At 46.3% G+C, this 14,213-nt stretch overlaps 1 protein-coding gene across 11 annotated transcripts in view; it reads right to left on the bottom strand.

Moving 5' to 3' along the window:
- Window positions 1-295: 295 nt before the first annotated feature.
- CASZ1 (castor zinc finger 1) overlaps window positions 296-14,213 on the bottom strand; it is a 309,366-nt gene continuing 295,448 nt past the window's right edge. For 8 of the 11 annotated variants that reach the window (XM_088671542.1, XM_088671543.1, XM_088671546.1 and 5 more), the window contains 4 exons: window positions 11,129-11,277; window positions 9,542-9,776; window positions 8,130-8,426; window positions 296-6,538 (listed from right to left, as the gene is read on the bottom strand). In XM_088671542.1, the coding sequence (XP_088527668.1) occupies window positions 5,358-6,538; window positions 8,130-8,426; window positions 9,542-9,776; window positions 11,129-11,277 (1,862 nt within the window). In that variant the 3' untranslated portion in view covers window positions 296-5,357. The remainder of the gene's footprint in view (window positions 6,539-8,129; window positions 8,427-9,541; window positions 9,777-11,128; window positions 11,278-14,213) is intronic. The other 3 variants (XM_088671547.1, XM_035120501.3, XM_088671548.1) reach the window with 3 other exon arrangements.

Here is a 14,213-nt window from a genome sequence, read left to right as displayed (position 1 = left end):
TCGTCAGGAGAATTGTGGGGTCTGTTAGTCTGCGGTTTAATGAAGCTATTTTTTTCTGTATATGGGGAGTATAATTTGGTTTTCCAGACCCCAATGACAGGCCTAACCTGGGCAGCAGGTAGCTTTCTACAATGCCAGTAATTACCTAAGCTTTGCTCTTGGAGCAGAGAGATGAAACATGTCTGAGCTCAAGAAGTGCTGTTAACTAAATATGTTAAATAAATAATTAAAAAGTAGGATTTTAAAGATGCTAGTTAAAGTCAGTGCAATGCTACAAATCAACAGAAAGCTGTGATTGGTTGGCTTTTTGTTTGTTTGGTTTTTTTCCAGTTTTTATTGAGTGAAAATGTCAAACCTTGCATCAGTCATGCAAAAAAAATCAAATAAATAAAACACATATATTAAATTTCTAATAGCACTAAATTCAAGTGGAAAAATATTCAGTTCTTAATAACGTAGGTGCTGAGAAGACCAAATTCAAGTAAAATCAGAGCACACCATCCTGTTAGGATTTTTTTTTCACTTTCTGCATTATTATTTTTTGTCTCAAAACCTATATATAGCTATATATCTATATATATAGGTATATACATATAGATATATACACACACATATATATATATGTGCATACATATTATATTTATATTTATATATATACACATACATATTTATAAAACATTAAAAAGAGCATTGGTAGTTCAAGCATCACTTCTTCTTTTTCTCCCTCCCCACCCCTCCCACACAGAAAGAAATAAAATAAAATAAAAACAACAACAAAAGAAAGTACACATTTTTAAATTCAAAATGAGCTAGCAATGGCTTATAGTCCTAGTGTGCAATATGGATTTTACAAAAGGCTAGAATTTCTCCCTCATATTTTTGTCTTCCTGTTCTTGTGTGTATGTGTGTGTTTTCCTTTTAAAAATCTAGGGCCATTAAAAACAAACACCATTTCTTTTTCTATATTGAAATACAGTTCTCTTTCAATACCGGTGAACTTTATAATAATTTATTTATTTATTTGGTGGCTAGGTTCCTCCCCTCCCCCCTTTTCAATGACAAAGCAGTAATGAAAGGCTCTACACTTAGGGTTTCAGAGGTTTGGTTTTTAAAACTCTCTCTTGCTCTTGACCCTCCCCCCCCCCAAAATACATGGTCCCCTTAAAGCCACCAAGTTCTATATTCTGCTGGCTCCATTTCAGCAATAGCTGCCAAAGCATAATATGCCTTTTAAATCTATGCCACCAGCTGTCGTCCTGGAGAGGTGCAAACTGGCTGCCTAAACCTCGACATCTTCTCTGGACATCATCAGCACCACCATCACTTATGCTTGGGGCCCAGCTACTAAATTTCCATGGGATACAGGACATGAATGTGAGCCTGCCCTGGGGCAGCGGGAACAGGTGAGTTCCCCCCCTCCTGCACAGAGGACGCATTTATCAACCCTATACTTTCAGCCATGCTAAATTTTACCATGTCCAAATTTGCGTTCTGAGTGGGATCAGAGGACACAGAATCAGGAAAGGTTAGGTTGTGTGTGTGGGGGGGGGGGCGGGAAAGGTTGAATAATCTTGCTTTGTTGCTAACTGGTGGCCTCTCCTGCTCTGTAAAATGACACGCTTAGGTCCATCCAAACATTTACGCTTGCTCTGAACTTTTAAGTCCTCCTCTTAACACCTGGGGACACTGAAGTGCTTCTTCCGGATGTCCATCAGGATGCAGCTGATAAACATTTAACATATATATAAATATAAAGACCTGTTTTTTCATTCTTTTTGTTTTAGGCAGAGAAGGAGGTGGAGAAGGTTGTGAAACTGGGGAAGTATAGAGGGACCAGTCATTAGGTGTTAAAACTAGTTCAACTTGGCAGGCTTTTTGTTGGAACTGAAGGTGGTCGAAACGATGGGGAAACTGGTTACTGGGTGATTCTCAGTGGGGAATAACAATTGCAATGATATCCAAACAGGAAGGGGTGCATAACTGGCTAATGTAAACTGTACCTGTTCTTCAAATTCTTCTCTGCCCACCCCTTCCTTTCTTGCCCACTAGTAATCACTGGCTTCTATGGCCAACACCAGTGGACCAGAACCCCAGAGCAGCCCATCTTACTACCCTGCAACCACCAGAGGGTCGTAACTGCCTGCTTGTATTAAAGACCCAAAAATGTATAGAAACATAAAAAGGGCTTATTCATTGCCTCTCTCCCTGCAGTGCATCACAGGTTTCCAAAACCTTGACCACAAGCAAGAGTTTTCTGTAGCACCTTTTAGCGAGACACCTAAGCATAGCTGCCAAGTTCTCCCTTTTTTTAAGGGAAATTCCCTTATGCTGAATAGGCTTCCTCGCGAGAAAAGGGAAAACTTGGCAGCTATGCACCTAAGTGGTGAGAACAGGAGGGGGATAAGAATGTGCTGAGAGTTTGTCCAAGCTTCTTAAACATAAATATGTCACTGCCATGTTCACCAAACTCAGGTCCTTTCAAGACTGAGAGGACAGGGAAGAGTAAGACCTCATTGTGCCAATTCTCTCAGGTAATTTTGATGTGCATCTGTTGATGTGACCTATGGTGTGACCATAACCTGCCCCATCCTGGAATTTAAAAAAGTGGAGGCGGCAGCAGTGTGGAGACTTTCTACCATTCTAGATGTTCCAAGGAGCACCTTTGCCAAGTCAAAACTACCAGGAAAAAGTAGGCTCTTGGTGAGGTTTCTTTTTTAGAAAAAAAATGTTTGAAATGGCTAATCATTAATTTGTTTTATAAAAATCCAGAAACAGTCATGAATGAGGTTCAACCTTTTTCTTTTAAAGTTGTGGGAAGAGTCATAGGAGGCTGAGATGGTTCTTGAGGAAACAATTGTCCCCAACCTCCCAAAATAAAATTAAGAACAAACCAAAAAACACCCTATGCATATTATTACGAACCAAATTGGAGTGTGTTTGTGGATAAGAGAGAGTGCATGAAGCGTGTTTCATTAAATGACAGGGCTTTTCCTGTGTCTCTTTTAAAATGTCTGCCGGGCTGAAATTCAAATTCAGAATCACTTGATGCTCTATACTGAGAGTTTCTTTAGCTTTTGCCCCTTAACATGTTTTTTGGCTAGCTGGAGGTGGTTTGAATTAGTGTCCACACGTGTGTGAAGGAGATAATTGTTGGTGAGCAACCAAATAGGATGTTGAAGGGTCTGTTCCTTAGGGTAGCATTCTTCACTGGATACTCACAGAGTATTATCTTGGTATGGCTCCTTTCTCTCTGTTCTATATATTTCTATATATCTCTATATCTATTCGTAACCTTTACAGGGGCAAAAATACTGTACAGCTATCTTTTTTCCCTGGACATATCCTTTATCCTTTTCTTTGCCACTCTTTTAGTTTTCCTCCTCCTTTCCCTAACTGTTAATATTTTAAGAAACTTTAAAAAGTGGTCGTGGACCACATTCTTACTGTTGAACTGTCAAGTTGTTTGGGGTGTGATTGTTTGAGAGGGATATTCAAAAACTAAGACTAATAAAGCTCTCAGCCTTTTTTGCACTAAAATGGCATGTCTGTTAGACACAAGTGTTGTTGTGTGTGGCTGGTTTCATTAGCTTTTAATGACTTAAAACCACCAACGTATTGGAAGCAAAGGATCTATGGAGATCTGCAGAGCCATTGTGGGTGCCTGTTTCCTTCTTTGTTTTTTTTTTTAAAAAACATGCCCTTCCCCTTTTAGGATATGCCTGATCTGGTGACCAGGGGGCGTGTGGGACAGGTGGGCAAGGGGACATTAGATTATTTGTATGCCAAATGAGTTTGCTGTGGAGCAACCAATTCAAGTGGCCTCTTCCTTTCCACAGCTCCACAAAGGGTGAAGGGACAGGAAACATTTCTGTCTTGGGATTCAGAAGAGCATCACCCTTCCTGCCAGAGAATCTTAAGGTAAGAGCCCTACGTGTGGCTTGATGGGATGGGTTGTAGTAGCTAATATTCTCCTCCCCCAACTTGTTCCCACTAGAAGACGCATGCCCTCTTTCAGCCTTCATAAAGCATGCTTAAATGGGGTGCAAAGCTCAATACCGCAGGTGGGGACAATGGTAGAGAAGGGTAACACCTCTGCTTCCTTCCTGTAGCTAAACAAGCCACCCCCCAGTAAGACCAAGTACTACTTGGGCCTGCTTACTCTTTATGAGGTACTTGCATCTTCCACCTCCTCTTCTTTCATTAGCAGCAAGGTGGAGGGGTATCCTGAGCTCCTGGGTCTCTACCCTACTTGTTGGGGGGGTGGCTCTGCAGTCTGGAAAAGAAGCAGTTGGCACCCCCTCTCCGCAAGGCAGCGGTGTTTGGGTTGGGTCTGGTTAAATCCAAGCCTCCCTTTCACAACCAAGGGTTCTTTTCAGTGCCGTACCCCATACTTGCTGCCACCGGTCAGAGCCCCACCAGAAAAGGAACACTCCCCACTCAGGTGTGGGAGTGTCACAATATAAATAAGTTCTTTCTTCCTTTAAAAAAAGATTAATATTATTATTATTCTTTAATAACAAAGAGGATCAGAGAAGTATCCGCATATTCCCAGCCCCGTTCAGTTCATTAATGCTTCTCTTTCTCTTTATTTTTTTAAAAACTGACAATAAATAGCCCATTTCCCAACCAACCCAAGCTGCCTGAGACCCCCATTTCTCCTGTTCATTTGATGTTGGAGAAGAGAGGAGAGAGAAAAATAGAAGTATGACTGATACCCTCCCCCAACCCCAATTATGCCTAATGGCGAATAACTTCGCTTTTGTGGCTTAAAGGAACCAAATCCTCATAATATATTATTATTGTCACCCCCTAATATTCACCATCGGATGCTAGCTGCCCCCTCTCCCTGAGAATGGGAGGAGTGTTAAAGGACAAAATGAAAACAGGGAAATAAAATAGAAGTTAAAGAGGAAAAGAAACAACTCCACTCCCCCTCCAAACCAACAAGGGGAGATTTGGGGGGAAGTGGCAGGGGAGACGTTTGCCCTTATGGTTAGCACATCCATCCAGGAGAAGGAGGATCACTTCTCCATGGCCCAACCCATCTGCATATTAGTAAAAAGATTTGCCGTCTGCCACCCTGTAAACATGTGCGTCCCAACAGATGGGTCCCTCCGCCTCCCCCCTGCCCTTCCCATGGGCACAAGGCTTCTTTCCTTTTTTTTTTGCATGGTCCAAGGATTAAGCGGCTTCCTCGTTATCTTGTGCACTTCCTGGGGTAGAGTTGGGTGTGTGTGTTTCTCTTTGCTGCTTGCCGTTACAGCGTTTGTTCTCGCCTCACATAGCGGGGTCCTCTCATTTAATTCAGTTTCTTACTTTTTAAAAGATCAAAAAACCCTGCTGCTGCTGTCTATAAGTTAAGGGGAGGCCTCGGGGGCGGGGGCTTGCTCGCCTGGAGGTCTGGAAGCATCGCTGTGGACTGCAGAAGGAGAAGCAGCCTCCCCCAGTTCCCTAACGTCCTTAGCAGGCATGGCCTGGGAGTCAGGAAGTGACTCTTCAGAGTCTGTGTTCAGATCTTCCTCCTCGTCGTCGTCGTCATCATCGTCATCTTCCTCCTCCTCGTCTTCCTCATTCATTTCCTCCTCATCGTCGTCCTCCTCGTGGGAGGAGTCGTCCTCTACGTTGCCGCAGCTGGCTGGAAGCCGCTCGCTCTCCACGGGGGCCCCACCCTCCCCAGCGGGGGAAGGGGCAGCACCTCCAGCCTCTGGCAATTTCTGGCTGAGATCCAAGGAGTCGTTGAGGCCCACGCCCGCCGCGTTCTGCAGGAAGAAGAGGGAGCTGTTTGTGTCAGTGCCAAGGTTGAGCGAGCTGTCAAGGTTGACGGAAGAGTTCTGCGCATCGTACTCGATTGTGGAGGGCGGGAGGGTCTCGGGGCCCGGAGAGATGGCCGGCAGCTCTCCGCGCTCCTGTTTCTCGTGCTTGCGCTTGTGCGAGTCCATCTGCGACATGCCCACCACCGTGTGCTTGCAGCCGGGGTAGGTGCAGTGGAAGTGGGAGCACTTGAGTTTGTACTTGCAGTCGGGCACCTCGCAGTCCACGCTGGAGCTGAACTGGCAGAAGCCTGCGGCACTGATGACGTCCTGCTTGCCATGGTGCTTGCGGTGGGCTGTCACCTTGGTGCTGTCGGTGCAGCGGAAGCCACAGCGCAGGCAGTGGAAGTGCGTGCTGTTTCCCGAGAACTGGCAGTCGGGGAAGTTGCAGCTCAGGGAGGACTTGAAGCGCTTGAAGTCATCCAGCACCAGGTTGTCGACGCGGTCATGGTGCTGGGCATGCTTGTACATGTGGGTGCGTCCGCAAAACTTGTAGCCGCAGTTCTCCCTTGTGCAGTGGTAGTGGGTGACCTTCAGTGAGAACTGGCAGCTGGCATCCTTGCAGTCTTCATAGAGGTCGTAGCGCCGAAAGCCCTCCAGCATCATTCCTTCGTCCAGCATCTTGCGTGAGGAGGCCGTTTTGCGCCGCTTGCCAAATGGGGACATGTCCTCAATGATCCAGAAGCGCTTCTTGGCCCCTGCAGCGGTTGGCATGGTGATGGTGTTCCCTGGGGAAATGAAATGGGCAGAGGGGATTTTAGAACTGGACTCTCCTGCCTAGCTAATTGGGGTGAGTTCAGACAAGCAGTGTGCCCAGTTTTTCTTGATCTTTACAGTTTCTAGGCAGTGAGAGGGGATGGCAATAGGCTCCTTCAGGCAAACTCATTCCATCCACCTCATCCCCAAAGCCTGGCCACTGCAAAGCCAATCTTTTCATTCCCTTGAAGTGGTTTGGCAAGAGATGAATAGACTTAAGAGATGGAGAAAGGAAGGCCTTGTACTTCTGGTCATTACACCTTTTTTTTACCTGCTCTGCCTTTGTTCCTTTGGCACTTTATCTGTGAGGGAGTGCTTTGTGACTCCACTCTCATACCTAAATATTTGTACTCTCACTACATCAAAGGAGCAGTAGCCGCAAGCCAGGACCAGACCATGTTAATAAACCACGGGCTCAACACTATTCCTCCCTCCCTCTCTCTCTTTGTTTTTTAAAAAAAGATGTTTTACCTGGAACTTGCGTTTTTTAGGAACAAGGTAGTAAGTAAAGGTGATTTAAGTGAAACACAATAAAATGAACTAATTATGACTGTAAAACCAACAACCACATGCATCTAATGTTGCTCCAACAACCCTCCTGGGCCATGAATACACAGACCTTCAACCTGCACTGACCCCATCTTGCTCTTCACAGAAGTGGTATGGGGTAAGTCCAGAATGGGCTGTGTAGTCTCCTGGGGGAGAGCAGCACATTGGGAAGCCTGTCCCTTACAAAAAATTTGCATAGGAGAGAATGTTTATGCCCAACCCAAAGAATGAAAAGGAGTTTTCACATGGGATGAATTTAGGAGACCACATCACTGGGGGATACTTTTCAAATTCTCTTGGGACAGCATCCAATGTTTAGGAGCTGGCAGCATTCTTAACCAGGGCAGAATAAACGTTTCAGATTTCTAGGCTCTGTACCCTCTCTGTCTGTAGAGAGATGGTGATTGGGTGAGCCAGATTTGAGTCCTGAGGTTGCTGCTGTGGTGGGAGTTGATGAGTACATTCAGGTAGCATGCTAAACACCTGTTCATGTGCAAATCATTTCTGAAAACGAGACTAGTTGCCTAGTCCAAGAGTGGCTAAGCTTTTAAGGCCACACTGACCCACCATCAAGTCTTTGGGGGCTGCATATCAAAGTGGTTATTTAACTGTCATAAAACCCTTTTGCTATTAGCAGCTCACATTGGGTGGCATAGGAAACCGCTTGTGATCAGAGGGGTAGAGGCTTAATCAGTTATTAGAAATATATATACTATTTAAAAATATGAACAAACGTTCCTTTTTTTAAAGAAACCACTTTTTGTGGGGAGGTGGGTTTTTCTGGTGGCTTGTAGGTTAACCTCTCTTTGTCTTACCTGCTATTGCAATCAAAAATTGGTCTTCTGTAAATTGATTTTTTTTAAAAAGGCAATCAAATAACTAGGTATGTGTCATTTTGGGCACCAGTTTGTCATCCCTAGGACTTTGGTGGAAGGACAGGGAGGTGAAGCCTTTTGGATAGGATGTGGCGGGTGGGGCTGTAAAAGTATGAGAGAAATTGTAGAATGGTTTTACCTGCCGCATCCTGCACTAGAGGGACATCGCTTTTGACTGGAGTTGGGGCGGCAATGATGGGTGAAAACCCTGTTGAGCTGGCGGTGGGCAAGACAAGGCCCCTGCTGGATCCCAGAGTGGCACTTAGCAGAGAGTATGAGACACAAGATGGAGAGAAGAGATACGGGAGGGAAGGAAGGGGAGACCTGAGCAGGGCTTGTGAGAAAGATGGAGGCAGAGGTGGTGGTTGTGGTGCATTTTGGGTAACGTCATCACCACCAGCGGCAGCAGGAGGAACAGCAGCAGCAGCCAGGCAGCCTGGAGAAATGTGGAAAGAAAGAAAAAAATAGCAGGGGAGGGGGAAAACAGAACAAGAAGGAAAAGAAAAGAAAAAATAGAACCAAAATGAGAACCCAAGAGTGTAAGCAATACAATGAAAATGGACAGCACATTCACACATACAAGAATGGAACCACTGACAGAGGAGATGGAGAGAGTGATGGATAGCAGTGATGGAGTGAGCATACCCAGAGACCAACAGGGAAGAGCAAGAGGTGGCAGAGGGCCCTGTGAGTACCTAAAGAGGGATGACTGCAGTTTTACCGCCTGCCCTCCCCCCATCTGGTTTGTGGCAGGCTGGTTACAGTCAAGCACCGTCATCCTGGAGAGGTGTGATGAGCAGTGGTGCAGTTTAAAGAGAGGAGTTTGGCTGCTTCCTTAGTGCTATGAGTTTCTATGCTCTGCCCTGTTTGTGGAGTGGTTGCGATTAGCGTTTACTTGCCGCCCTGATATTGACCGGTGTTTTTTAGTAATACGTTTCCACCAGCCCCAGCAGGCTGCCCCAAGCAAAGGCCATCAACTTGAACAGTGTGGGGAACAGTTACTTTTAAAAATGGCTATCATAGGGATACTCTGAGGACTCCTTTTAGGTTAATGCTCCTTGATGAAATTGTGGAGTGTGCCAGCCAACCTCACTGATGTGTCCCCCTGATAACCCCAAGCCCTGACACTCTTGCTTAGATTGGTGACAGGTGCTATGCTAGAATTTCCCTCCCAAAGGGCAACTTACAGCAAGCCCACTGTGTAAAGTTCAATTTGTTTGATCACTGGGGTGGTGGTGGTGGTGAGATTTTAAGTGGGCAAGTACTAATACCTTTATTTCCATCAGGAATTATTTTAGCAAGGTATGAGCTGCACAGCCCATTCTGGATCAGAATAAAAATACTTCCACAAACCACGAATGGTTTTGTCAAAGGGGCTCTTTTAGATGACACAGTGATGTCTCTTGCTGTGTCAGAGGCGGAGAGGAGATCCCGCATGGCAGGAGGAGGATTTGGTGCAGCTTGTGCGAGAGAGTACCCAAGGGATGCAACTTTTAGGCTGCTCAGAAGCAAAGCATCACAAATAAACTGTTTCCTCCCAGCGTCACTTACCGGCTGAAGTGCTTTCGTTGCCCACTGGCGTGCTGGAGCAGCTGCGGTCCATATTGGAGGACTCGGAGGAGATGCCACCAGGGCTGCATCCAGTGTAGTCAATGTACTCATCTGTCTCGGTATCCATCATACTTTGGGGTCCCTGGAAGGAAGCAGGAGTCCCTGATGAGGCTGGGCTGGGAGCCATGCTGCTGACTTGGGGGAGGTTTTCGTTCCTTGGAGTGTGTCCAATAACCTGCATCAAGAAACGCGATATTGGGAGGGGTGTGTTTGACTTCTACACCAATAACTATAGTTGGGCTCCAAGTGGACATTTGTTTGGTACGTGTTATGTCTTCAAGGACTGCTAGGTCATGTTGGCTAGCACAATCAGGCTGGCATCATATTCATCACCTGCCTAAAGGGTGCTAATGTTGGCATTGTGAATTCTGCATATATATGCAGAGGATGCTGCCAGAATCTGGGCCTGGGAATGTTAATCTTGGCATCAGCATTGGGCTGTGTTGAACTTGCTGAATTTAGCAGATGCAACTATGGCAGAGGCAGCATGTGCATTAAGATGTGCTGGGGGAGGGGGGTCTTTTGATTCTGCATTATATTACTACTACTACTACTACAACTACATTTGCCACCTGCCCTTCACCAGCAGGTCCTGGGGTGGGTTATAGCACTTTAAAATTCAGAATTAAAAACTGTTAAAACAGAGGAAAGTTACAGGAACAGGGTGGGTCCTGAAAACAGACATATTGGTTGTCAAAGGCCAGAGCAGAGTGTTTACAGCATTTGCTGAAATCTATGTAATGCCAGTGTAATATGCACCTGTGGGCAGGAAAGTCTACAACTTAGGGGGGGCTACCCTCTGCCAAGTTTCTGAGGGCAATAGAATGACTGAGAGGGCCCCCTCTGCTCAACTGTAGGGAAGGAAGTGGTTTCTCAGATATTTGGGGACTGAGTCATTTAAGACTTTTAACACAAGCAGGAACACTTTCAACGGGGCCTGGAAACAAACTGGCAACCAATGCAGTTGTTTTAAAATAAGAGCAAAGGGGGATAATATAGGGGGATGATTCTGATGTCATGTTTTCTAACATACCAGTAACTGGAATGCTTTTTGAATATTTGCAGAAGTAATACAATGGCAGAACTGAATGTGAATGCAGATTTTAGAGCAAAGATCAGGAGCCGTGAGGAATTTTGAAGATTCTGCTTGCACATCTTGTCCTGGACAATTCACATAGGTCTTGGGGAAGGGCTGTAGCTCAGTGGTAAAGCATCTGCCTGGCATGTAAAGGTAAAGGGACCCCTGACCATTAGGTCCAGTCGTGACCGACTCTGGGGTGTGGCGCTCATCTCGCTTTATTGGCCGAGGGAGCCGGTGTACAGCTTCCAGGCCATCTGGCCAGCATGTAGAAGATCCTAATTCCTGGTAACTTCAGGTGGGCCTGGAAAAAGCTCCTGCCCAAAGAGCTGCTGCCAGTCAGTTCTGAGCTAAATAGTCTGACTTGATATAGCAACTTCTTACGTGGGGAAGTGCCATAGCTTAGTGGTTTCTAAGCATATTTATAGCCACCCTGCAGGAGTCATCACCTGAGTGGGAACACGGTCGAAGTTCTTCCCCAGCATCCTCCTCATGTGCTTCCTAGCATGGGACGTCATCTGATGCTTCAGGAGGAAGGAGAACTGGCAGCCTTCACGAATGCAATGGAAATGGCTGTTCACTTGGTTGTACTTGCAACCTGGGAGGGAGGGAATGCAAAACAGATGCAAACTTCATAAGTTAACAGTGGCCAGGAGTGGAGCAGCTGCGCTCCGGGCAGGGGGCTTGGCAATGGCTGCTGTCCTGTTTGATCTCTGAGAGAGTGCAGCAATTGGGACTGACTGCTGGCTCTTCCGCATCCCCAGACTTGTGTGTTAAATACTTCCTAATGTGGGAGAACAAGGCAGAAAGGATTCTCTTTTGCTGAAAAGGGGTCAGGAAAGAGAACTTGTTTTAAACTAGTAGCATATAGGCTTCTGACACAGGTGAGAAAGAGGGAGGTGGGATTGCTTTATTGTCTTAAAATCCAAGACTTAAATCAGGTGTAAGGAACCTGTGACTCTCCAGATGTTGCTGAACCAACTACAACTCCCAACAGTCCCAGCAAGCATGGCTAATGGTCAGGGATGTTGAGAGCTGTAGGCCAGCAACATCTGGCAGCCAGAGTTCCCCCACACCTGATTAAGATTCAAGGATGTCCTTCCCCTACTTTCCTCACCTAGTCCAATCAGTGCACATGGCACAAAGCCTGGCAGGGGGTCAGTGTGGAGTAGGCCTCTTGTCACCTAAAAGGTTTTTAGGGCCACTGAACATGAGTGCTGGTTGAATCCTTTCTACTTTGCCAAAGGTGGTGGTGGGAGAAGTCTCAAATGAATAAGGAGAGAGAGGGGCTACATGGCTCTAGAGCAGGCATGGCCAAACATGCCCCCCCAGATGTTTTGGGACTACAACTCCCATCATCCCTAGCTAACAGGACCAGTGGTCAGGGATGATGGGAACGGTAGTCCCAAAACATCTGGAGGGCCAAGTTTGGCCATGCCCGCTCTACAGTAATAATGTCCTCACAGGTGGTGGTGGGACTCCAACTACCATCAGCCCCAAGAAAGCAGCACAGCCAATGGCCAGAGAGGATGGGAGATGTATTCCAGCAACATCTAGGGAAATATGAGTGAGATAATGTATGTGAAGCCCTTTCGGTGTCCTAATTTTTCTATGTAATTAACTAAGTAACGCCGCAACATTTAATTTATTAATTGGCTAGATCAATCCATTAAAAACCATGTTGATAGACTAAAAATGTGTCCAAATTAATTGGACAACATTTTTTGAAGCCCAGTTTTTAAATGCAGTAGTTATGAAAACTGCAGCTGGCAGAGGGGGATATGCCTCTCCTAAGTTAATGCCTCGTGCATTAACAAAAGCAAAGGAAACACATTTTGTTTCGTTTGTTTTAGAACAGATTTGTGTAAGTTTAATCAATTAACTGAGTAACTTTTTAAGATTCCTTTAATGGGATGGCAGCCCTGATTTCTCCTTTTTCTTTGGGGGTTTAGATGAGGGTGGCCCTCTGGCTATAATGCTGGACTCCAACTCCCATCAGCCCCAGATATAGCATGGCCAGTAGGCAAGTGATAGTGATGATTCAGAGGATGGTGCCAGAGCTCAGTCTGTTCAACATCTGTTTAGAAAAAAAAATTGGTCTGCTTGCCCAGAAGCTCACCGACTATCGAACTCAAAGCAGGCTCTTGGGCCTTATTTGAGGAATATTTGAGTGCATCACTTTGCATGCTTGAAAAGCATCACAAACAGTCCATGTTCACCAACAATATTGTGCACACAAATCCGCACACATCATGAAGAACCTCTTCTCTTCCTCAGCGCATCCATAAATGTCCCCCACCACAACGCCTGCTCCTTGCCAAATTCAGCCAGTGAATTGAGCAAACTGTATGTTCTTAAGAAAGTGGCACTGTTTTATGTCTCTGCCAAGTTTGGTATTTGTTTAAATATTATTCTCTCACCCCGTAGAACTCCCCCCATCACCCAGCGCCCCCCTGTTCTGTCTCTATCAACCCGCCACCCTGTTCTCCTTTCAGGAAGAAGAACAAACAGTGCTGGCAGGACTGAAACTGTATCGGCCGCAGGCAGGTGAAGGCTTGCCTGTTGCTGGGGCAGCCGAGTGTCATGTATCATCGGGCGGCTTTGTCTGGCCCCAGCCATCCCCTGGAACAGCACCGATTGAGCAAACAGCGGCAACCGCCAAGCCGCTTGACATTCGTAAGCCAAGACCCAGGTAAGGGGCAGACTGACGGTGTTGTTTGCCGTTGCCCAGGTTACCACAGGCCTCGCTGCCTCTCCAACATGAATTCTTTATGAAGTAAAAAACCCACAACCGAATAGGAAGAGATCTCTCTCCTGCTCTCGCTTTGAACGTTGGCTGTTTTGTTTTGTCATGTGTGTGTGTGCGCGAGTATTGGCTATTTTTATCCCCATCAATAGAATCAGTTGTGTTCAGGGGGGCAGCGGGGAGGCAGCCAGGAACACAAAGAAGGCCATGGCTTTTTTGTTCTCCAGGCCTCCAGCGAATACACGGTGGCCCAGACAACATGGGGCTAAACACTTCTCTAGGTGCAGGTACAGCTGGTGGAGAAAAGAGGGGGTAGCTAGCTTCAAAAGTCAAAGGAGACTCTCCCCCTGCCTACAAATAAGGACTTAGAAGCCAAATTTAACTCCCCCCCCCGGACCACCTGCATAGAGGAAAGGTAACTGCCTGAAGAAGCCCCTGCTACTTGCAAAAAACTATCTGTCAAACAAGAAGCCTCCAGAATCTGTTTCTGATACTAGAGCCGCCATATGCAGGTGTTCAGTCTAGGCCAGTCCTGCATGGAATCTTTGACTGCAGAGCCAGCAAGCAGGTGGGTGGGTGTTATTGGTTGTTCAGATAGGGATTTAGAACCTGTGTCCACACACAACACATACAGCCATCCCTGACCACTGGCCATGCTGGCTGGGGCTGATGGGAGCTGGAGTCCAGCAACAAACACCTGCTGGGCCACCCCCATTGTAGGCCTTCTGGAAAGGGTCCCCACCACTTTCACAATCACATAGGACCCTGCTAGAGCTCAGCACCTGTTA

Source organism: Zootoca vivipara, chromosome 6 (assembly GCF_965207765.1).
Source record: "Zootoca vivipara chromosome 6, rZooViv2.hap1.1, whole genome shotgun sequence".
NCBI classification, from domain to species: Eukaryota; Metazoa; Chordata; class Lepidosauria; order Squamata; family Lacertidae; genus Zootoca; species Zootoca vivipara.
Note: the sequence above shows the minus strand (reverse complement) of the source record. Positions and strands in the feature narration are given on the sequence as shown.